This window comes from Nannospalax galili, unplaced genomic scaffold, assembly GCF_000622305.1.
Source record: "Nannospalax galili isolate Female #2095 unplaced genomic scaffold, S.galili_v1.0 scaffold205, whole genome shotgun sequence".
Lineage (NCBI taxonomy): Eukaryota > Metazoa > Chordata > Mammalia > Rodentia > Spalacidae > Nannospalax > Nannospalax galili.
The window spans coordinates 1,694,764-1,717,674 of NW_008353921.1; the positions used below are offsets into that span (position 1 = coordinate 1,694,764).

Here is a 22,911-nt window from a genome sequence, read left to right on the forward strand (position 1 = left end):
TGTATGCACGCATGGCTTCCACTCTGTTCTCTGTAGCTACATCTATTGTGATATTCTCTGCATGAATATGCATTGGTTTTGCCACCATAAATCACACTGCAAATGGAATCATTTTAAAAGATACTTAGTTGATGACAAAAACATATACACAATCTATATTTCATAAGCTAAGACATCAAGCCTGCCTCCTCTGCTGCGGGAAACTCATGTGATCTTGGACTGGTCACTTAATTCTCTGGAACCTAGTATGCTCTAAAATTTAGGAAAAAAAGATGATGATACTTCTGAATTCATGGGATAGTGACATATCAGACTAAATATTGTATGAGGAAACACCTAATTGAATTCTTGGATGGAGTGGACACACAGAAAATGCCAGTTCCTAGTCCTTCCAATACCCCTGTGTAAGTTCTTGTATGGAAAAGTACTCTGGGAAGGTGGCAGGTGCAGGGGTTTTAGTTTTCTTAGGCTACTGTAATAAATTACCACAATCTGGTCATTTAAAACATTTACAGACAAGTATACCATACACCACTCATCAAAGAAGCTTCTTTTTGCAACAGATGGAGGCTATTACAGAGTTCCACAATTGGTCACACACAAAGAATATATGTCTGAGAGATGCTCAGCTCTAAGTGACACATCTACAGTGGAACTTCTATACCTAAGGCTCATGGAACATAGCAGAATTGGGGGAAGACAGAGTACTAATACAGCTCTCAACTTTCACCCGCAAAACTTCCTCATACATCAAAGGACAATGCACACAGAAGGTCACAACTGACAAAGTTTTAGAGAACAAGAGACTTCAGAATGTGTGTCCCTGGATAGGACTCCTATGTTAAATCTCACCCACTCATGGCTCAGGGACCATTGCAGAAAGATTGTAAGAGCCAGGGTTGGTGCATGAACATAAGGTAACAGAGGCTTCCAGGCCACTTGGAACTTGCTCATATGAACTTGCAACAATGGTGACAGCACCCACAAGACCCATGTTGATTCAATCGGACAAAATCCCAGCACAGAACGAGGAAAATGGGCAACAGGCCCCAATCCTAGCCTAAGAACTATAGGCAACTGATTACTGCTGGGCGCAGGAGAGAAGATAGTCTTTAAGAGAGTGACTCTAAATAGGCTGATTAGACTCCAGTGAATGAACTTGCACCAAGGGACATCTGGGTACAAATGCTTGCCTGGATAGGACTTAAAGTATATGACAGAATGCATGAAGTCCAGTGTGGTAGCTGTGGGTCCTGTGGATGGGGAGGGGGTCTAAATTTGATTAAAATTTATTATATGACATGCACAAAAAGTCAATAACAAAGATATATTTTTTGTCTTTTTGAAGCAGGGTCTCCCTGCTGTCCTGGAACTCACTATGTAGACCAGGCTGGCCTTGAACTCACAGAGATCCACCTGCCTCTGCCTCCCAAGTCCTGGGACTACAGGCATGTGCCACCACACCCGGCAATAAAAGTATTTTTAAGAAATAAAAATAAAGCAACAGAAACATATTCTGTCCCAGGTCCAGAGGCCATAAAAGCAAGGTGCTGGCTGAGCCATGCTCCTACCAAAGGCTCCAAGGAAGAAACTCTCCCTGCCCGGTCTATTCTCTGCTGCCTCCAGATCGTCCTTGGCCTTTTTTTTGGTTTGTACATGCATCACTCCAATCTCTGGGCTTTTTTATAGTTTATTTACTTTTACATTTTGTGTATGAGTATACTGCCTGCACGTATGTAAGTACACTCATGTCATGCAATGCCCATGGAGGTAAGAAGAGGGTGTAGGATTCCCCTGGAACTGGAGTTATGGATGGCTCTTAGCCACTATGTGGGTGCTGAGGATCAACCCGGGTCCTCTGCAAGAGCAGTCAGTGCTCCCAACTGCTGAGCCATCTCTCCAGCCCCCAACCTCTGTTTTTTTTCTTCATGTCTACTTGTCTCCTGAGTCTCTATGAGTCCTTGCCCCTACCAGTCATATTAGATTAGGACACAATATAATCAATATGACCTCATCTTAATTAGATTAGGCAAATAAGGACTCCATTTCCAAATAAGGTTGCATTCATAAGTTCCAGGCGTTAGGACTTCAAAATGCCTTCAAAAGGAGAATTCAATCCACTGTAGAAGCCAGTCCTGTATAAACAAATATAGAAAAATGGAGACCTGAGGCCTGAGGGCCCAGAAACATGGAGGCTGTAACCTACTGATGGGAGGCTGATGGGTGGGAGTGGTCTTGTGGCCAAGTGTCCCTATGCCTTTGTTCTTCTAGGAAGGTCCCCCAGCTCCCATTCCCTTCCATTCATTCCAATCAGGCAGCTACCAAGCTTTTTTCTCTGCTCTCTGAATGTGTACGGGACTGAGAGAAACTGCTTAAAGCCAAGGCTTATTCCTTCCTTGAGAGAGTATCTCTTGGGCTATAGAAGGGCTGGGTCAACAAGGCTGAGTTTTTGAGAGCTAAAAAGGAGAGGGAAGTTCCGCATCCTAGGCGGGCACAAGGAAGGGTTTACTGAGCCACCTTGCTTTTCAGAAGCACCCATGGAGGGAAACGCCCCACCAGGAATGTTGAGCAGGCTCCAGGGCTGCCTAGATATGAACAAAGGTGCCCAGAAAGAGGCAGCAAGATCATAAGGTGATCGAGAGCACACAGCAGCAGGCTTCTCCAGGAAATCAAAATAATCTGCTGAAGTCTCAGGGCACTGCCAGAACCCTAGACAAGAGCGCGTCCCCGCAGTGACTAAAACTGAAGATCTCAGCTCCCCATGGGGCAGGATCAGAGTCAGATTCAGGTGTAGATGAAAAACAGACTGAGCATTTCTTGTATACCCTGAGTTGTGGCCTGAGTTGCCTAAGGGTCAGCCCTACTTCACTCCTGACACTAATGGACTGTCCTAGAGACATGACAAGGAACCTCCCAGGCCTTACCACCTAGAGGATCTAGGCTGTTAAAGGATTCCTGTGGGGCTGGGGAGATCACTCAATCAATAAAGTATCTGTCATGCCCAAATCTGATCGTTATAACCCATGTAAAGAAAATTCAGCAAGTTGGTGTGCAGCTGTAATCCCAGAGCTAGAGACAGGTAGATCCTGGAGTTCCCCAGCTGGCCAGCCTAACTGAATCTGGGAGCTCCAAATCAAATCAAAGTAGAGACACTGTTCGAAGCGCACACACACACACACACACACACACACACACACACACACACACACACACGTAGCTATATATACACACAATAGTGTGCCTGTACACACACACACATATACCTATATATACATCTAATCATGTGCCTACACACACACATACACACATGTACATGAGTACACACATATTTGCATGTGGAATTTGTATTTTTACACCCACGAACCTCAGGAGGTTGTGCTCTGCCAAACCTCGGGATTGCTGCGTGGAAAGCTATGCCACAGATGGGGAGGTCTGAGCCGGGGACCTGCATCAGCTGCGGTTAGTTCTTTGGATAGGACAGAGAGAGCCCCAGAGCAAGGATTTATGGATATAATACCTCTTACCTCTTCCTCTGTGGCAGGCCCATAGACATGGGGCAGGGAAACCAGGTCTCAAGCCTGGATGCTAGCCTGAGGGCTTCTCCATGCAGAGGGATAAGGAACTATGACAGAGGTGGGCAGCATTGGATTCTGGGAGCTAAGCTACAGGAGATGCCAGCTTTCTAGGTAACAGTGCATCCTGGGAATTAAGAGGTTTCTCTGGTCTGTCTGCCCCGTGCCTGATCACGAGCTAGGAGGTTCCCCTTTGCGAAGTAACATTGGGTGTCATGGAGCTTGAGCCACACCCAGAGCAGGCAGACCCAGAGAGCACTGTTACAATATGAGTGTCAGAGGAAGGTGTGGGAAGCACTTTAAGAGAAAAGAAAAGCAGTTTGAAAAAGACAGATCAGGGCTGGAGAGATGGCACTGCAGTTAAGAGCACTGGCTACTCTTCGAGAGGACCTCAGTTTGGTTCCCAGCACTCACATGACAGCTAATCACCATCTGTAACTCCAGTTTCAGGATCTGACGTTCTCTTCTGGTCTCCATGGGAACTGCATGCACATGGTGTACCTACATATATTCAAGCAAAATATACTCATAGACATTAAATTTTAAAAAGAAAAGGAAGAGACACAGAAGACAGATTGCACAGGACCTGACAGGCCTTGCAGTACAAACAATTTTCCTAGGCACCAAGCCACTAAAGACATTAAGTACCAGAATGGCATGATCTGACTGACTGAGACCAAATACAAGTTTGTCACACAGAAGGGATCTGGGGGTCGATAACAGGTGATGAGCCATCTGAATAAATAGATTCAAGCTAGATTTCAGAAAAGAAGGAATTTACTGGATCTACACAAAGAGAGTAAGATTTCAGTCACTGCCCAAGAGAAGAACAAACAGTTTCACCTAATCCAAGTTTGTTTTCATGCTTCTCTGCCTAAGCAGCATGCAGAGCTGTGAGATTCACAGGCACCTCCTGACAGACTCATTTCAGCGATTGTTATCAAATGCCTCTATTTAGAAAATCTCAGAAGACTGTATTAGCACGATCCAATATTTATGGAATGACACTCTGCCATAATGAAGGACTGAGAAAATTAAGATTATAAGCAAGCATCATGTCTTTGGGAGAGGAAGTGGTATGTGGGAGGAGGGAAATGGAAATCTTCCTCAGATTCATTGAATCTTAGTTTTCTCATCTGTAAAATGGGAAGAGTATCGGAAAAGGATTAAAATACGTCATCAGAAGGTTCAAAGGTCTTTAATAATGTGTCATTCATCCATCACTAAGAACCAGTTGGTTAAAGGGACCCATCTATGCATCGATCGAACACGACATACTATAGATGCTCTGTGTGGCATACTGCATCCCATCAGGCACTAAGGATGAAGCTGCAAATGAAACTACTGTGATCCCTAGATATGTGGAACTTCTAATCTGGGGAAAAGTGACACCAGTCAAGACATGTTGGGGACGGAATGTGCCGCATGTCGGGGGGGGGATCTTTACAAAGAGTTGTCCCAGGCTGAATGGCAGAGTGGAGGGAAGGGTTCCACAGAGAGGAACATAGTATATGAGTTCTTGGCATAGGGCAGTCAGAATTTTCTGGCAATTGGTAGGAACCGGTGGGAAGCAAGCCTAGGGGATGTGCAGCCAGGAGAGGGTGGAAGCTGAGCTAGGTCAGCTGTCAGGGCCTTGGGGGAACAGCAGGGCTCTTGGTCTCCTCGGAGTAATGGTCGATCTCAGGGGCTTCAAAGCAAAAGATAGGGAGGGACGAGGGGAGGGCAAGAGAGAAATGGGCATGCCTATATTCTAGTTGACTCTCTGGATTCTGTGTGGATTAAATTCAAAAGATGTCTCAAGAAACCAGTAAGAAAGTACCACAGGTACCCAGGAGAGAAGCAAAGGTGGTGTGCACCAGGCAGTGAGGGTCTAAGCAGACAAACTGGGTAAACCTAAGACCCAGTCAGGAAGGGAAGCAGCAGGAAAAACTGGTATGTAGGAAAGGAGAAGTGTGGCCAGTTGACTTCTGAATCATTCTAGAGGGTAGGTAGACAGAGAAAGGGGAACAGGTGAGTCATTTGCTCAATTTTAGCCGAGTGTGCCTGTAATCCCAAGTACTTTGGAGGAAAAGTCAGGAAGATCTTGAGTTCAAGGCCAGGCTGGATTACACAGTGAGACCTTGTCTCAAAATCAAAACAAAACAAAACATAAGCTCAATTTTGGCGATGTTAGATGTAGAGAGCCAACAGATACTATAGGACTTTGGGTGGGCTAACGATGAGCAGAAAGAGCATGTATGTACACACATACACATGTGGATAGATACACATCCATAACACAAACATGCAGATACACATGGATGCACACATATTCCTACATATAAGTATGCCCACGAGTGCATGCATATGCATATATACATCTATACACACATTCATACACAGATGCATACACACAGGGGCACATGTCCATCCATATAAGCATGTATACACACAGGCATGCATGCATACACACACACACACACACACACACACACACACTATAAGATCCAGATCTGGACAATCTCAAAGATGGCCAACAGAACAGAGTTCATGAAATGCTTAAAGCACAGGTGTTTTGGGTTAATGGGTTCCCAAAGGGATAAATGATGAGGACACTATGGGAATAAAGTCAGAACTATTAAAAATGACAATGAAGCAACAGGTAGAGAGATTTTCCCATGCTGCCTTAATAAGTGCAATATGTGGCAGTTGATGCCTTTGTTCAGGCAAAGTAAGATCCTACCTGATCTGAAATGTCCAGTGTAGTGACTCAGTATGATTAGCATAACAAGCTGCCTCAGATTATCTCCTCTCAGGAGAAATAGATACACTGCATGGCCTTACTAGGACCATAGACATCCACCAGGGGCCGCCTCCTTTGGAGCAAAGCTCCAAGTCAGTGAGGACACTTCCCCACTGGACGCTTCTGACCATCTTCTCAGCCTGATATCCAGAAAACTCCTTCCCCAGAATAGGCCAAGGGGGCACTGGAAGTCACAGATGCTGGAGTTAACAGTGTTCAGATAGTTTCTAAAGCAATGGAGATGGTGAGGCCATCCACAAGGAGTCCACAGGGTACGTTTGATGATCTCCAGTATATAGGACCAGAGAGATGGCTAAGAAGAACAAAGGGAGTCTTAGCTGGAAAACCAAGACAGTGCGTGCTACAGGCTGCCCTTGGTCAGGGAAGCTCCACAGAGAATGTCCTCCCTCCTCCCACAGCCTCTTTTACAATCTTTCTGCCCCCTCTTCTGATTCAATCCCTGAACCTTGGGGTTAAATAAACTTGGTAATCAGGATGTCAGGACACTTACCATACTATTAACAATCTGATAATGGAAATCCCCCGATGTATGCATACAACCTGTGTTTATGTGGCCTACAGGATAGGGTGACCTCAAATCCTTCTGAAATTTTACTACCGTCAGACTCCTAAGCAAAACTCAGTGATATCCTATATAGAAATAAAGCTTAAAATCTGAGAGTGAAAAGGATTTCTAAAGGTCTGTGGATCCTAATAACCTGTGACTCCCATGCCATTCTATGGAATTCACTTAGTCTTGTCTTAACAATTCTAAAGATGGGCAACTCAATCCTTACAGAGTTGCCTATTGCTCTCTCAGACAGTTCATAAGAAGACCCTCCCCCAAAAGTCATTGCAACATCCAGCCATCTCCATCTCAGCCCAGACATGGTGGGTCACATACCTGTGGGCACAGCTGGGTCCAGCATCGGCTTCTCCCATGTGTTAATCTGCTCCCAGGTGAACCCATTGGTCCCAAGAGCCACGCTATATCCACAATTGCTGTAGTGCTCATCAAAGGAACAGCCACCTGTAGACAAAAGACAAGTAAGTACATTCCTGCGTGTGAAGCTTGGTTTGTCACCCCTGTCCCACCCCTTTTCATTTACAGCTTTTGAATTTTAAACTCTGGAGAAGACTTGAAAAAAATAGGCAAATTGGATTTTTATATTTGCTTTGGTTTCTCAGGAAAGGCTCTGGCATCCACAAGCCCCCTTATTTAAGGAAGTTAATAAGGCTAGTTACATTGATTTCAATCTTCCTTCCTGAGAAAGTAAACAGCAACGTCTCATTCTAAGTAGGAAAAATGAATGCTAGGGCATGCCTCTATAATTGCTTCCTGCAACAGGCAGGGATGCTGGGACAAAACAGAAACAGAACTAGCTTCAAAGTCCAGCGGACCTGCATCCACGTCTCAGTTCTGCAAAGCTGTGTGAGCTCTGGCCACATGCTTCATCCCTGGAAGTCTGTTTTCCCACCTGTAATGTGTAGGGAATATCCACTTTCCAGAAGAGTCATTAAGTGGAATCACTATGAAAAGTAAACACAGCCTTCTCTGTAAAAGCAAACCGAAAATTCATGATTCAGAGACTTGGAAGAAACACTGATGATAAATTGGACAACCACACTCTCGGAAGATAGGAAAGTCAGCATGGCTGTGTTTCTAGACTCCGCCTTAAAGTTCAAGCCATTCATCACTTGACAATAGGTTGTGTCTATTTGATTTAACAAGGATAAGCAGAGTATATACTTGGGCTGTAAGTTCCCTCGAGATGACACTGAAAGAGATATAGGGTCAAAATGGCAGCTCCAGCTAGGAGATGTCAGAGAAACAGAAGCCTGCTATGTTCTGAAAGAGAGGAAAAAGGAGATGACTAACAGTTCTCCAAAGCGGGGATGGATCTTCCCAGGTACAGAGGAGAAAGAAGGGTATTCCAAAGGGAGTCCTGCCTGATACATAAAAGGAGCTAGCACCTGTGGGACTGCGTCCTACAGCAGCCTCTTTGGTGGTGCTCTGCACCTGACTGACATCCTAGCCCATCTCTTCCTTGTATGTCTTGTCCCTTGAGTGCTCAAGTATCTCATCACAGCTCTCTACCCTCTTTTAAGCACCCATGCAGTCCCCATTATAAGAACAGCCACATCTACTGTAGACTGCATGTCCATGTCCCCTTCAAGCTCACATGTTGGAACCTAATCCTCAATGAAGTGGTATTAAGAGGGACATAGGAAGATGATTAGGTTATGAGGGTTCAGCTCTTCTGTATGGGGTTAATGTGCTGAAAAAAGAGGCCCTAGGGAGCATGCTCATCCCTTCTGCCATGGCACACACAGAAGTGGCTAGGAAAGCCAAAAGGAGAAAAAGAGAATACATGTGACATGAAAACCAAAGAGGGGCTATGAGGAGGATGGCGGAGACCAAAAGGGGAGAAAGGAGAGTCAGACGAAAGGAGGACGAGAGGACCAGCAAGAAACAACGTGTGTAGGAAAGGGCCATAATCAAACCTACTATTTTATATCATTTATTTAAAACTAAATAAATACTTACAAAGTTTACAGGAAGTTTAAATGCAGTTACCCTAGAGAACAAACCATAAACTATCAAGTAAAAAGCCCAGTGTCAGGAATGAGTTACCTCTTTTCCAGTTGTTGGTCAGTGGGGTTCCATAGACCACCACCAAAAATTACTGGCTATTGCCATTGCTCTTGATTACCCTCCACAACTTGATGGGTAAAACCCTATTGGTGAAGACACCACATATCTAAGTCATAGGCCACAGAAAAATCACGCTGATACTGATCTGGAAGCTTTATCTCAACTAGCTAGCTTTTACAGTACTAGAATTTTCTATGCATTACACCAAGGGAGAAAAGTCATCAACAGTCTTACACAGCAGTGAACCCTGTGAGCTACAATAACAACTGACCGGGCAAAATATGCACAGTTGTGCAATAGTGGCATCGGTGTTACAGGAGTAATCAACCACTTTCTGATTGACTTTAAGGCCAGCTCCACAAGATGAAACTCATACCTGGTTCCATTATTTGTGGCAAAAATGCATGGCTGGCTAGGCCCTAGGCCCTGGGGGAGAACCTAGTACTATTAGTCTCCTAAATGGCCATAATAATAAACTACCCTCTAAGTTCTTATTGTCATAGAATGCTCATTCTCAACCCTCATCAGAGAAACGTCTTTGTGCAGTAGATGGTGATTAATACAGACCCACAACTGGATGTTGTGCAGACATAAGAGACTATGCAGTATTCAGCTCTAAATGTACTATCTGCATCACACCTCCTCCCACCAAGGCTCAGGGACCATCACGAAAAAGATTTTAAGAGCCAGTGAAACAGTATTTGCCATACGTGACAGGGCTGTTGCACACATGAACTCACAGAGGCTATGACTGTATGCACAAGATGTATACAAGATCAAACAAGCCAAAATCCTAGAATGGGTAGGGGAGGGGCTCATGAAGTCCCATCCTGAGGAGCTATTGGTGGCTGCTGAGGGAGAAAGAGTCAGTTTTCTTCAGGCATACAGCCTCTGAGAGGTTCCTTACCAATCCTCCAGTACATTCCCATACCCATGCATATACAGACAGCATTAAGTGAATTCAGTGGGTTTTAGAAAAGAGCACATGAGGTTGGGAGGGAAAAGTGAGGGATGAATGAATGAATGAATGAATGAGTAAATGTTAATGGATGCCTGACAGACTGAGCCCTGCTTCTGTAACAGTGAGATGACGTTAGTCAACCTGCTCTTCCAAGCCTGCTCTCTCAACCTAAAAAGCTTTTTCTTCCTTCCCTACATGCCTATATGACAAATCCCAAAGGATCTTCTCCAAATCATGTCTATAAAATCTTCTATAATCAGAGCCGGGTAGTGCACGCCTTTAATCCCAGCACTTGGGAGGCAGAGGCAGGCGGATCATTGTGAGTTCAAGGCCAGCCTGGTAGTCTACATAGTAAGTTCAGGTCAGCTGAAACTACAAGGAGACCCTGTCTCAAAAAGACAAAAAAAGAAATCTTCTGTAATCAGAATGAATGACCCAGACATGAGAACACATGCTCCATTTAAACAAAACAAAGCAAGAGCATTTGAGGTCACTGTCGATCTGAAAAGGGCCAACCTCCTTTCCCTACATCACCACTGCCTCACTGGAGCCCAGCATGCAGAAGACAAAGGATCAGGTGGGTGCCACTGACAAAAGACCCTGACCTGCTGGGATTCCCTCCAGGGCTCCTCAGAAGAGCAGGCTCAAGTACTAAGCCAGGGTCCCTCCAGACTAGGGATGAAAGTGGGAGAGGGGAAGTGTGGCCATGATCTACGTTGTCATTCCTTCCTCTTATGTACACAGATCACTGTGTTTCCAGACTACCTTGCATCTGGGGAAGACCAGGTGCCAAATCCTGAGAACCTACACCAGAGTCACAGTCACCAATTGCCACACTAGTTCATAAGAATCTTTGAAACACAATGTTTCTCACCTCCTATGCTACAAAGGCCTTCAACACTGAGGCTGAAGATGATAGCAATCAAGAAAAGGAGTCCAAATCCCCAGGACACTCACTGGAGGACAGCTAACCAGCATATAGCTTTTTAGGAGCAAAATAAAAGCTTTTCTTATCTTTGGTCACTGATATCTTAGGGTTAGTTGATACCACAACCAAGCTTTGCACATGCCATCTAATATAAGGAGTGCCACATCTGCAACATATTGGCTTCTAAAAATAAGCAAGGAAGAATTGGGTTTCTTGAGTCTTGGCTCTGGCCAAGCATTATACTAGACACTGATTGCATATGCTATACCGTTAGGTTTCACTTAGTCTTTGCAAATGTGTTAGGAACACTACTTTAAAATTAAGGCAACTGGGGAGCTGGCTCCACAGATAAACCGCTTACTTTGCAAGCATGAGGACCAGAGTCTGGGTCCCCAGAACCCACTTAAAACCTGGGTGAGTGTGATAGTCCTCCTGTTACCCAGTGTACAGGAGGTGGAGATAGGTGATCCTGAGAATAAGCTGACTGGCCAAAGTAGCCAAAACTGTGAGCTCCAGGTTCAGCAAGAGACCCTGCCTCAACATGTAAGACAGAGAGCAATCAAGGGAGACACCTGATGCCAATCTTGGGCCTCCACATTCATGTGCATCCACATACACCCATGCAGCCACACTCATGCAAACATGCATGCACGCATATACATACCACATACACACATACACATGCAAAATTAATAAATAAGTATAACTGATCTATAAGGAGCTATGTGACTTATTCAAGCCAATAGAATTGAAATTCTAGGGCCAAGATTATATCTGTGGCAATCTAACTATAGAGTCCATGCTCTTCCTAATGGCCAGAAAGCAAAAAAAAATTCCCCTAAACAAAGAACAAAGTATCTTACTTCTAAGGTAACATGTGAAACACAGGCAGATAAAATACCCAGTCTCTCCATTTTGATCCATTCTTTTGCTTATTCTAGAAACACCAACAGGGGCTAGGGAGATGGCTCAGTCAGTAAAACACTTGCCTCACAAGCATGATGAATTGCACCCAGATCCCTAACACCCAAATAAAAATTGAGCATGGCAGCATGTGCCAGTAATCCCAGAGCTAGGGAGGTAGAGAAAAGGAACTGCCTGTAGCTCATGAGCCAGCTTATTTAAATCAGTGCACTCCAGGTTCAATGAGAGATTATATCTCAAAAAATAAGATGGTGGACTGGAGAGATGGCTCAGCGGTTAAAAGCACAGGTTGCTCTTGCAGAAGACCTGGATTTGAATCCCCACACCACATGGCAGCTAACAATCATTTATAACTCCAGTTCCACAGGATCCAACTTCCTCTTCTGGCCTCTGTAAGCATTTTACAACATGAGTGCACTTACATACCCAAAGATGTAATGCTCACATATAAAATTTAAAAAAAAAATATCCCCTCATGCACACATATACACCTAACTATGGATCTGACCTAAACCACACACACACACACACACACACACACACACACACTTGTACCTTCATACATGTACAAACACATACATACAATATACAGACATACAACAACACACATAAAGAAACGTCAACAAAAGACTTCTTTTGTGGGCTGTGTGCAGAGATGAGTTATTGACAGATACGATGATCTTTACTCTCACAATGCTGGCAGAGTAGACAAAAAGATAGGCACACAAACACTGAAGGTACAGGGAAAATTGTACCTTCATACATGTACAAACACATACATACAATATACAGACATACAACAACACACATAAAGAAACGTCAACAAAAGACTTCTTTTGTGGGCTGTGTGCAGAGATGAGTTATTGACAGATACGATGATCTTTACTCTCACAATGCTGGCAGAGTAGACAAAAAGATAGGCACACAAACACTGAAGGTACAGGGAAAAATCTGCTTTCATGTAGAGGTGTTGATTTCCAAAGAAGATTATTAGTTAATCTTAACGGTTTAATTATATGAATTCTTTTACTTCTTCTAGACAAGATTCAGGAGAACTCATAGTTATACCTCTGGGCATTGCATGCCAGGGCATGCATTCCTGGCAAGGTCACACTATCAATTGCCCCAAGAAAAGCTGGTACCCCTTGCCTATCAGCCTCTGTGTAATCATGTGAACAACTGCTTCTGAATGGTCCATTGACAGATGTCAGCTCTCTAAAGACCAGGGGCTCACTCTCCCTTAACAGCCACTCCCTAGACCACCTTGCTACTCCCATGAGCTCTGAAGGTCACATCAGTATTCAGCCAGAGAATTCATGCATTCCTCTTCTAAAAGTCCAACCTTTGGCCCTGGGGTAAGAGGCACCGGCAGTAGAAGGTCTCACACTAGAAGAGCTGTGGGAAATTGCAGCATGGCCCTGCAGCTCCCTAATTCTGTCCTGCTTTGCTTTCTTCTCCTAGACTCAATTTGCTTTTTTATCACCATGCTGTACCTCCTGCTTCTGTGTTTGTCAGGCTGCTGTGACTGGACCGTGACCAGTTAGACAGCATCTCTTGGATAAGCTGTGTTCTGGGTTCCACACAAAGTACAGAAAAGATTGCTTAGAACAAGCAAAGCAGCCTCACATTCTCTCAGGAGTGACTATTTTCTTGGGATATTCAGACCCTGCTGCCAATACTATCCGTTTCTGCCAGAACTTGTCATAGATTATGAGTATCTTAATGTCTCTGCACACAAGAGTTCTAGACACAGGCCCCTATCCTGCACTTTAATACACACACACACACACACACACACACACACACACACACACGCCTGCATTTCAGCAGGGTACATAGCTATGGCTTTTCCATGGAGAGCCCAGCTTCCCAGCAAATCAGGAAATATGGCCAGATGAAATCAAGTTCCCCTCTATACTTTGTGTGGAACCTAGAACACAGCTTATTCAAGAGATGCTGTCTAACTGGTCACAGTCTGGTCACAGCAGCCTGGCAAACACAGAAGCAGGAGGTACAGCATGGTGATAAAAAAGCAAATTGAGTCTAGGAGAAGAAAGCAAAGCAGGACAGAATTAGGGAGCTGCAGGGCCATGCTGCAATTTCCCACATGTCCATCTGCCAAAAGGAGGTTATATGCTTGTCTCCAAGCTCCTGAACCCCTATGTTAAATGGAAAAGCTAATCAGGTACTGGACACTGTGGTCATGTGATAAAAGCCAAACTGCTCAGGAAAATACCAACCAGTTCAGGAATATAGATCAGACAGAGCCAATGCAGGAATACTCATGAGGAACCCCATATCCCACAATGAAACACGATACCTATCTGAAACTAAATCCACACCAGGAGTGTATGGCAAGTCTCACAAGAATGCTTCTCATAGTCTTTCTCCTTACAAATGATAGCATCACCTAAACACACAAGTCAGGAAAAACAACACCCTGTAGCCCAACATCTCTTGATCTAGACACCTGCTCCCTGTTGATCTGGTTTGACTGGCACATAACTTTTGCAAACTATTCAAGAGAAACAATATGCTTGAGGATTTATTAAGTAATCATCTTTGGATTTTCTTCCTCTAAGCCAACAGATTAAGAATCATAATGACTATGAGCTCAAGACTGTGTACCCTGACAGTAAGTGATATCACCTGCTAGAGATACTTCCTAACCCACATCCACTCCCATTTCTGAGTATTCATTTTCTGGTATACAGGGAACAAGATGACCACAGGGAATCTTCCAGTTGTAAAATGTAGGTATTTTAGAGAGTCAGAGGGAACTAGGAGCCTCCAGGGGCTGTAGAGATGTAGAAGCAACAAGCTGTAGTGCCATGGCCGCTGGGAGTCACCAAAAAGAGAAGGAAGAAAAAAAAAAGTTTGTGTGAACCCAAAGCAGGAAATATTCAACCTCCACAACCTTGAATTGCCTTGCAGCTGCCCTTGATTGTTAAAAATTACATCTCTCTGCCTTGGTTCAACTCCCTAGGGGCTGTAACACCTGACCAAAAAAAAAGGCCTAGCCATCTCTGTAGGTGTTTTGTGGCAGGCGAAGATGTACGGTTGGAGAGAATCCCCAAAGAAACTCATGTGGATGCTGACCACATTCACTATAAGGAGCAGGTTGGTGCCAGGTAACTGACGTCCACCTTAGCACGGTCATTTGCGGAGGAAACGATACCTCCACCTCTACCTCCACCTCCACCACAGGAACTAGTTCAGCCTGCCTCAGGAAGTCACAATCCAGCCTGGTGAAGACCAGCAGATTCACAGGAGGACAGGGAAGGACAGCTGCTATCCAAGGACTCTGCTCTTGAACAGAAGATATATTTCACTGGACAGACTGAGGTCAAAATGTGGCAAAGGCCCCAGATGCTCCGATGCAAGTCAAACATAAAAAGTCAACGGAGAAATGGGAAACTGTAGCAAGGAAATTGGATTTTGAAAATCCATTTGGATTTGGTAATGTATAGCATATCAGCATCTGTAAGGGAAGTAAAAATAGTGCAGGATACATACTTTAGGAGACATTAAAGCATAAATAAGGTTTATAGTGCCAATCAGAGGTTTTTTTAAACATGAGCTCTTCTTTTGAAAATGAGAGAGAAATAGAATTCAATAAAAATATAAATGTGTCTGCCTCTGCACTTCTCAGATATGGTCCTGTGTATTCTGGAGCCGAATTAAGTTCAGAAGAGAAACGGAAGATTTGTTACCTTCTGCTGTGAGCTGGGCACTGTGTTTGAGCTGTGTTGGTGAATATGCAAATCTGTATGCATACGGATACAGGTGACTCCAACACCCCTGATTAAGGAGTCAGCAACCTTTTCTAGGAAGGACCAAACAATAACTCTTTTTAGATTTGGGGTTACACGATCTCCTCACAATTCCTCAACCCTGCCCTTGTAATACAAAAGTGGCCATAGTCAATTTGGAAACAAATGGGCATGGATGTGTCCCAATAAAACTTTATACGCAACAACAGGGGTAGGCCACATTCTGCCCAGAGGCTGTTGTTTGTCAGTATGTGATCTAGGAGAAAAGCATCGCTCTCTCTCTTTAATCTTAGAAACACATCACAGAGCTCTGACAGGACTTACCCAGCTGGGGAAAAGCCTGATATTACACACAACAGAAACAACACTGCCACTGCCATCCCTTTTTATTGACAACTGATTGTGCGTAGCCCTCATCTGTATCATCTACCTTCACTGCATGCTCTGCCACTTTGACTGACCCCATCTTACAGATGCAGCATCATGGACTCCTACAAATCGCCCACATGAAGCAAAGCAGCTGCCGGGCATGGTGGTGTACACCTTTAATTCCAGAACTAGGAAGAAAAGCAGGGGTTTTGGGGGAGATCCTGGCTGCCTTCATCTACATAACGAGTTCCTGGTCAGCTAGGGCTACAGGGAGACCCTGTCTCAAAAATAAAAAAAAATCCTAAATAAATAAATAACAAATAAATAAACAAATTTAAAAAATGGTGGAGCAGAGAAGGTAAGACATTAGCTATGGCACTGTGGAACCGAAGCTTTCCAGGGCTCCCCCCCTTTTAACATTCTCCATATTCAGACTCTGAGTCTCACCCTGCTGCTTCTAAAATAGAAATCAGTACCTTTAATAACCAGCCATGAGGCTGAGTGAAGACAGAAAACTGGGTCAGACATTAAAAAAAGGAAATGAGGGGAGAAAGGTAGAAATCTGGCTTTGGTTCTTCCCCACAGGGCAGGTACTATTGCTGGAGAGGCTTGTAATGTTGACAAACACGACCAGGAGCCAAGGTAATCAGAAGTGAGTAGGGAGGTACAGAAACATACTCCACCCTGGTCGAAGTAACTGGAACTGAACATCCTAGGAGTCCACTGAGCATCCATACTCATGCAGCTCAGAAGACACCTCTGACATAGGATGTGGGGCATCGGAAGTCACAGGATGGTGTCTCTACAGCTCCAAGTTGCAAAGATCCAAGGGAACATGACCTTTTGGGGGCCAAGTGCAAAATTACAACACAGAATATCTTGTTGTCAATTAAGAAGTTAAGAGGACAAGAGCAATGCACTAAACCCAGTGCTGGGGTCTGTGCAACCACTAAGTTTGCAAGACCAGAAAGCTAGCGCTGCTCTGAGGACGCACACATTCTGCAGAGTCCCAGCCCCAAAGTCATTGAGATTCTACCCTTGTGCTAACAGATGCTTTGAAGGCAGGGCAGGATCTAAGTAAGGCTTATTAATTGTGAGCAGCCTATCATGGAGAGCCCAGTCTTGCCCCTGGAATGAATGTAAACCAGCCTTGCATAAATTGAATTTCTTTTTTGAATATCTAATTGAATTTGCAAAAATGTGTGCCAGGGGGGTGTTTAAATAAGTGCACAACTATGATAAGAAGGCTTTCACACCATTATATCTAATTCAGTAAGCAAAAATAATGGCAGGGCACGTTCCAATTAGTGTTTGATTTATTTGCTTTAACAAATCCAATTAGTAGAATGTTTTATAAAGTTATCCAATGTCAAATACTCATGGACTCAACAGATAGAAACAATGATTCTAATAGGAAAAAAATGTTTTAAAGCTCTTTGAATGGTGAATTTATTATAAATAAGATGATGTCTCTCTAGTGACTTGGATGTTCCCCAAGAAGCATGGAAACAGTGTCTGATGTGATCAGAAGGTTCTTCCTCTGTGACAGTCTGGTCAGCAATGTGGTCCACTCTATTAATTCCAGGAATTGAAAGCAACAAAAAAGGATCCAGCCATGGGGCTTCATGGGAACATAATGAACCTACTGCATGGAGGCGTGTTTGGACTCCTGAAGCAACATAGGGCAGTGTGGAGAGCGCTCAGCAACAAAGACCATGATGTCCTAGAACTGGAATCAACGCTTTTGTACCCTTACTAGGCTCTGGCTTCCTCATGTGAAGGTTAGTGCTGACGTTAGTGGTCCAACATACTTTCTTTTGGTGTGAGAGGCTGTTCTTTGCCCAGTGAGATACAGCACAAGGGAATGGTTAAAACTGCAGACTGGAGCCAGATACTAAACTCTTCCATGTTTTACTGAATGGTATGACTCCATGTGCCTCACTTCCCCCATCTGTAAGCCTGAGATGCTAACTGCTTCTGCCTCTTAGGGTGACTATGAGGACTAGATGAACCTAATATTTATAAAGACTTGGTATAGTGGATGCCAACTAAGTACTTGCTAAATTAATACTTGATCTCCATGTATGAATTAGAAATGGAAAAGTTAACTGTTTTACAGGTAATTCGGCTTGTATAATCATTTAAAGAAAATATTAGAGAAGCTGTATCCCGGTTTGTTCATATGTTCTGAATGGATCAGCAATGCCCATGTCAGGTTACTGATATACCGGATGACCCAAGCTCTCTCACCACTTGCAGGGTGACCTCAGGACAGTCAGGATCTCTAGGCTCTGAGTTTCTTCACTCATGACAGAGACAGTAAGTGGACCCTCTTCTAGGGCTCTTCAGTTTCTCTTCTACCAAACCATGACTGCATCTTCTTTCATGGTACCCAGCTACACTGGAAATAAGAGACTCTATTCAGATTAGATTCCCCACATGGACTACCTGGTCTCTGTCTGGCACACATGGTATGTGGCAGTAGATTTCTGTCCTCTCTCTTGCCCTAACCTCCTAGTTACAAGCTTTCATGCACACACTGTGATGCTCTATGACCAGGAGGTGAATGTGATGAAATGTGATTGTAGCACCAGCTTTTAGCCTCAACCTACCAACGAGAATGAGAGGATGAGACATGGGAGAAGAACGGTCGGTCACCTTCGGTCAGAATTGGTAAGGATGGCTCAAGGTAGAGATGAGCTGGGCAATTCAAGCAGCCAGAAAAGGGGCTCTGCACAACCCAGCAAGTTTTTCTGCCCCAAACATCATGGGGCCAGATACAAGAATTCTGCTGCTGTCTGGAGTACAAAGACCAAGAGATCATCTGGCCCAGTTCCTAATCGTACAGGTAGGTAAACAGGCAAAGGGAAAGGCTACAAAGAGAAGGGGTTCAGAGCAGGGACAGAACCCAGCATTCCTGGCCCCTGGCCAGAACTCTGCCCACTCAGATGTTAGAATGGCATCTTTCATCCTTGCCCACACAACAGTGATGTCTTTTTCATTTTTATTTAGAGGGATCAGTAAAAGACAGAGATGATGACAGGTCATACCCTATCTCAGAGAGAAACTTTTATATCTGTTGGGAAAAGCTGAGTAAAGGTTTATGGCAGGAGTTTTCAGTATCTGAAGCCTTCAGGGTCCAAGCCAAGTTCCTAGTGGTCTCGGGGTCTTTGCACTTGGGGTACTTACAAGCCAGATCACCCCTGCCCTGGAGCTACATAAGCCTATCTCTAAACGTTTCCCTATCAAAATTCAAATTCCCACAGAAGACTTCTGAACTATTCAGACAAACAATAGCCGCTTCCTTCTCTAATTATTCTCTATCATTCCCCTTTGTTTATGTTTGATGAGGCTGTTGTCTCTAGTCCCTAGTTACAATCTCAAGTGGCTTATCCAGTCATTTATTTATTTTATTTATTTTCCTTCAGTAGGAGGTCTCAGTCTAAGTCTAGCAGGGGAGAAGCTATCATCAATTTTATTCATGACACCATCTCTGGAGAGCTCAATAATGGTGAGTAGAAAGGCTCACCAAAATGAAGGATGTCTGACTTGCCCCGAGGATCAGTACTCGGATTTCTAACCTATCCTTGCATCATCTCCATATCTGCAAATTCTAATTGCCTAATAGTGTACCTCAGTTTACCATGGCTCTCGCCGTACTTCATTCCCACGGTACGAAAACAGGTAATGCCACCCAGAGCCTTTATCACATATGGAATGGGGAATAAGACCTTCATAGTTGGCCTTCCTTGGTTATTTCACCCTTGAAATGAGGATATTAAGAGTACGTTGTCATAAGGATTAGGCCAGTACGGAAAACCAACACAGTGCCTGTCTTCCCCGCTCACCAGCCCATTCCACCTCCGGGAGTGACTTTTCTCTTTCTTAATAAATTATTATCTCTATTTCTATTACAAAAACTAAATAAACAAAATAACACAAAATAATAAAATTCCCTGCTTTTATTAATATGTTTTTAGCATACAGCTTCCCTGATCCCAAGAAAAGTAGCCACAGGCCTTGAGGGTTCTTATCTAGTAAGTTTCTTGTGGGATTTGACTGTCACAGTGACTCACACCCATATGGAGTCCCATGGTCCACATCTGACTCCCTTTGGAACTCTGAAGTTCCCTTTGACCTACTCCAGACCTCCACTGTGTTAGTATTGTGTTTTGAATGTGCAATATCCCCTATAGCCTTGAACACTTCAACTTCTGGTCTCCAGCTGATGGTGTTGCTTTTGAAGTCAGTGAAACATTTAGGCAATAGAGAAAGTCCATCTTTAGAGGCAGACCTTGAGGTTTTATAGCCTAGCCTCACTTCTGGCCCACTCTCTGCTTCCAATTTGTGACTACAATATGAACAACTACCTCGTGCTCTTGCCAGAATGCCTTCTCTGTCATCATTGACTATGCCACCTAAAACTGTAATCCAAAATAACCCTTCCTCCCTTTAGTTGCTTCTTGTCAGTTTTTCACAGTAACAAGAAAAGTAACTAAAAGAGTGATTTGGCCTAGAGATCCTCAGGATAAACAATAGTCAGGGGCTCCTGACTCAATCCCCTGGGAGGGGATCAGAAAAACATTCTGTAAAAGACACCTCTGAATTGGAAACCCCCAGCAGATATTATGCTGAGATCATTCAAAGCTTTCTCAAGTTCCACCCTAGGAAAATCAGTCTCCTGTGTACACTCTGTAAATTCTTTACACACTCTGTTTCGTTTGGCCCTGAGAACAGCCCTGTGAGTTGCTCTTTGGGACACAGGGCAGTTTTGCAAAACTGGACAATGAGGTTAAAAGCAGTTAAATAACTTCATTGTGTCTATATAACTTAACAAAAGACAGTCATGATTAGGATGACTTTCAATTCAAACCTAAATACAAGATCTCTCAATTCTATCAAATGTCTTTTGCAAGGAAGCACTAGTGAAGTGGTCCAGTGTGGAAATCCTCACTTCTCTATACGACCTTTCTGACTTCATCCAACTCACATGTGGATTTCACTCACCAGAGCTATGCTGAATGTCAACTGTACACTATGCATTATGCTAGGCACTGGGATAAAGCAGATAAACAGTAATGACCCTTTCTTTCTCTCGGAGCTCACATTTAGCTGAGAAGGCAAACAGAGAATCATGGAGAGGAACAGAGTATGTGAAGTACCCACATTGGCTCCCTGTATAATGTGATGCTTTGAACATGGTAGGCATTAAGTACAAAAAAAACCCTAAGCAGCTATGGAAAGCGATCTTTATTAAGCATCTTATTCTGTACTCGAGGCATCAAGCTAGGCATTTCATAGTCTTGTTCAATCATAATAACCATCCCATGATGCAGGAGTTAATCATTTTAAAGATGAGGAATGTGAGGCTCTAGCAAGTTCAGAATCTAGCCCACACTCTTTTACTGATGCTGACAGGCTTCTTTTTCCCTCCAAGATCATCATCTGTCGATTGCACGATGCAACGCATATAAAAGCCTAGGAAATATCAAGGACCAGTTGATAGAGTCCAGTTTATGAACTCTGTTTTTATAAGTACATTAACATTTAATTACATAAAGACTATAGTTTCATATACTCTTTATGCCTGGTAATAGCATCCAGTATTATATAAATCACCAGACTGGTAATTTTGTAGATAAAATATTTATTGAGGTCTGAATATTATCCTAAATATAATTGGGTGTTGCCTCAAATAGTTTAGCTTTGGAAAATCAGCCTATAGTAGCCAGCTAGGCTTTCTCTATGCATGGCCTTTGAAAATGGACATCAAATGTACGGCGAAGGGTTTTTCCAGAGCGAGCATAAAGGGGCCTCAAATAAGCTGAAGCCTAAGTCAGTTGCCGGGTTCATCCAATAGGAGTGGTATTTGAGCAGTTTTCCATCTCAGAGATGGTGATGTTAACCGTCATGAGAACTGTAGAGCTTGTCCTCAGTTAGGCTAGCCAGCCTGTCCTTCTCCAATGTTGACACTTTGGTTCCCTTCAGAGGTAAATCTCAACTAGAAGGAGGCAGACACAATGAAAAGCAAGCACTCTCCCAGTAATTACGAAGTGGCCTTTGATGAGCATTTCAAAAAGGAAGTAGGGCATTAAGGTCCCTAAGCAATAAAGCAGCCCAGTACCTCAAAGCTGCCTCATCTCTGCCTCTCAGAAGCCTGGGAGTTCATGTCCGGGACGCATAAACACATTCCTCATCTTTAGAATAAGCACTTAATAATTTCTAGCTCCGTGCACACTTTTTTTTTTTTTCCAATCTGCGAAGGCCCAAAGCAGAAGTTCAGCCCCTGCCAATGTGGCTCCACCTCGGGCAAAAACTCTTTGAAACAGAAATGAACTTCTAACAAAGCTGCCACTTGCTAAATCACATAATAACTCAGGGCCTGACAGGACAAGAGAGGCAGGTGGTCTTGAAGATTGAAGATTCGCCTGGGAGAAAGAAGCCCTGCATTAAAGCTGCGGTTCCTCCACTAGCTGGTTGCATGACCTTGGCCGAGTGCATTCTGCTGAAGATCCAACTGGATGTTTCCAGCTGTCTCTCACAGAACCTCACCCCAATGACCATGTGAAAACTTCCAACGGGATTGGAAAGAAACAAACACAGTAAAGAAATAGCGATAAAGAGAAAAAGAGGACAGTACAATGAAAAAACCTGAAATGCATTTAAAATGCCAACAGAAAACTTCCTCTGGTATACCTTTGTTACAATCTATGGGAAAACTGCTAAACCTCATCTCCATGGAATTAATCAGGTTAGTCATGTGTTTTTTTCCACACTGTCAACACCCAAGTTCAACAACATACCACATCTCACAATTAAGAAAACAGTCATGTCACTGGTTCCTAATAGATGACATAGTTTAGGTTCCATGGCCCTCTCTTCCTGTCATCTCCTGCCTAGAGTCCTAGAATATAATGTTGGGGGAAGACAAAAATCATGAGCATAT

General features: G+C 43.7%; 1 protein-coding gene across 6 annotated transcripts in view; it reads right to left on the reverse strand.

Annotated features, from left to right (window-relative positions):
- Positions 1-22,911, reverse strand: part of Ptprt (protein tyrosine phosphatase receptor type T) — a 1,217,152-nt gene that overhangs the window by 882,708 nt on the left and 311,533 nt on the right. For 5 of the 6 annotated variants that reach the window (XM_029554985.1, XM_029554983.1, XM_029554981.1 and 2 more), the window contains exon 2: positions 7,259-7,384. In XM_029554985.1, coding sequence (XP_029410845.1) covers positions 7,259-7,384 — 126 coding nt within the window. Of the gene's footprint in view, positions 1-7,258; positions 7,385-22,911 lie in introns of those variants that run through there. The other variant, XM_029554986.1, reaches the window with a different exon arrangement.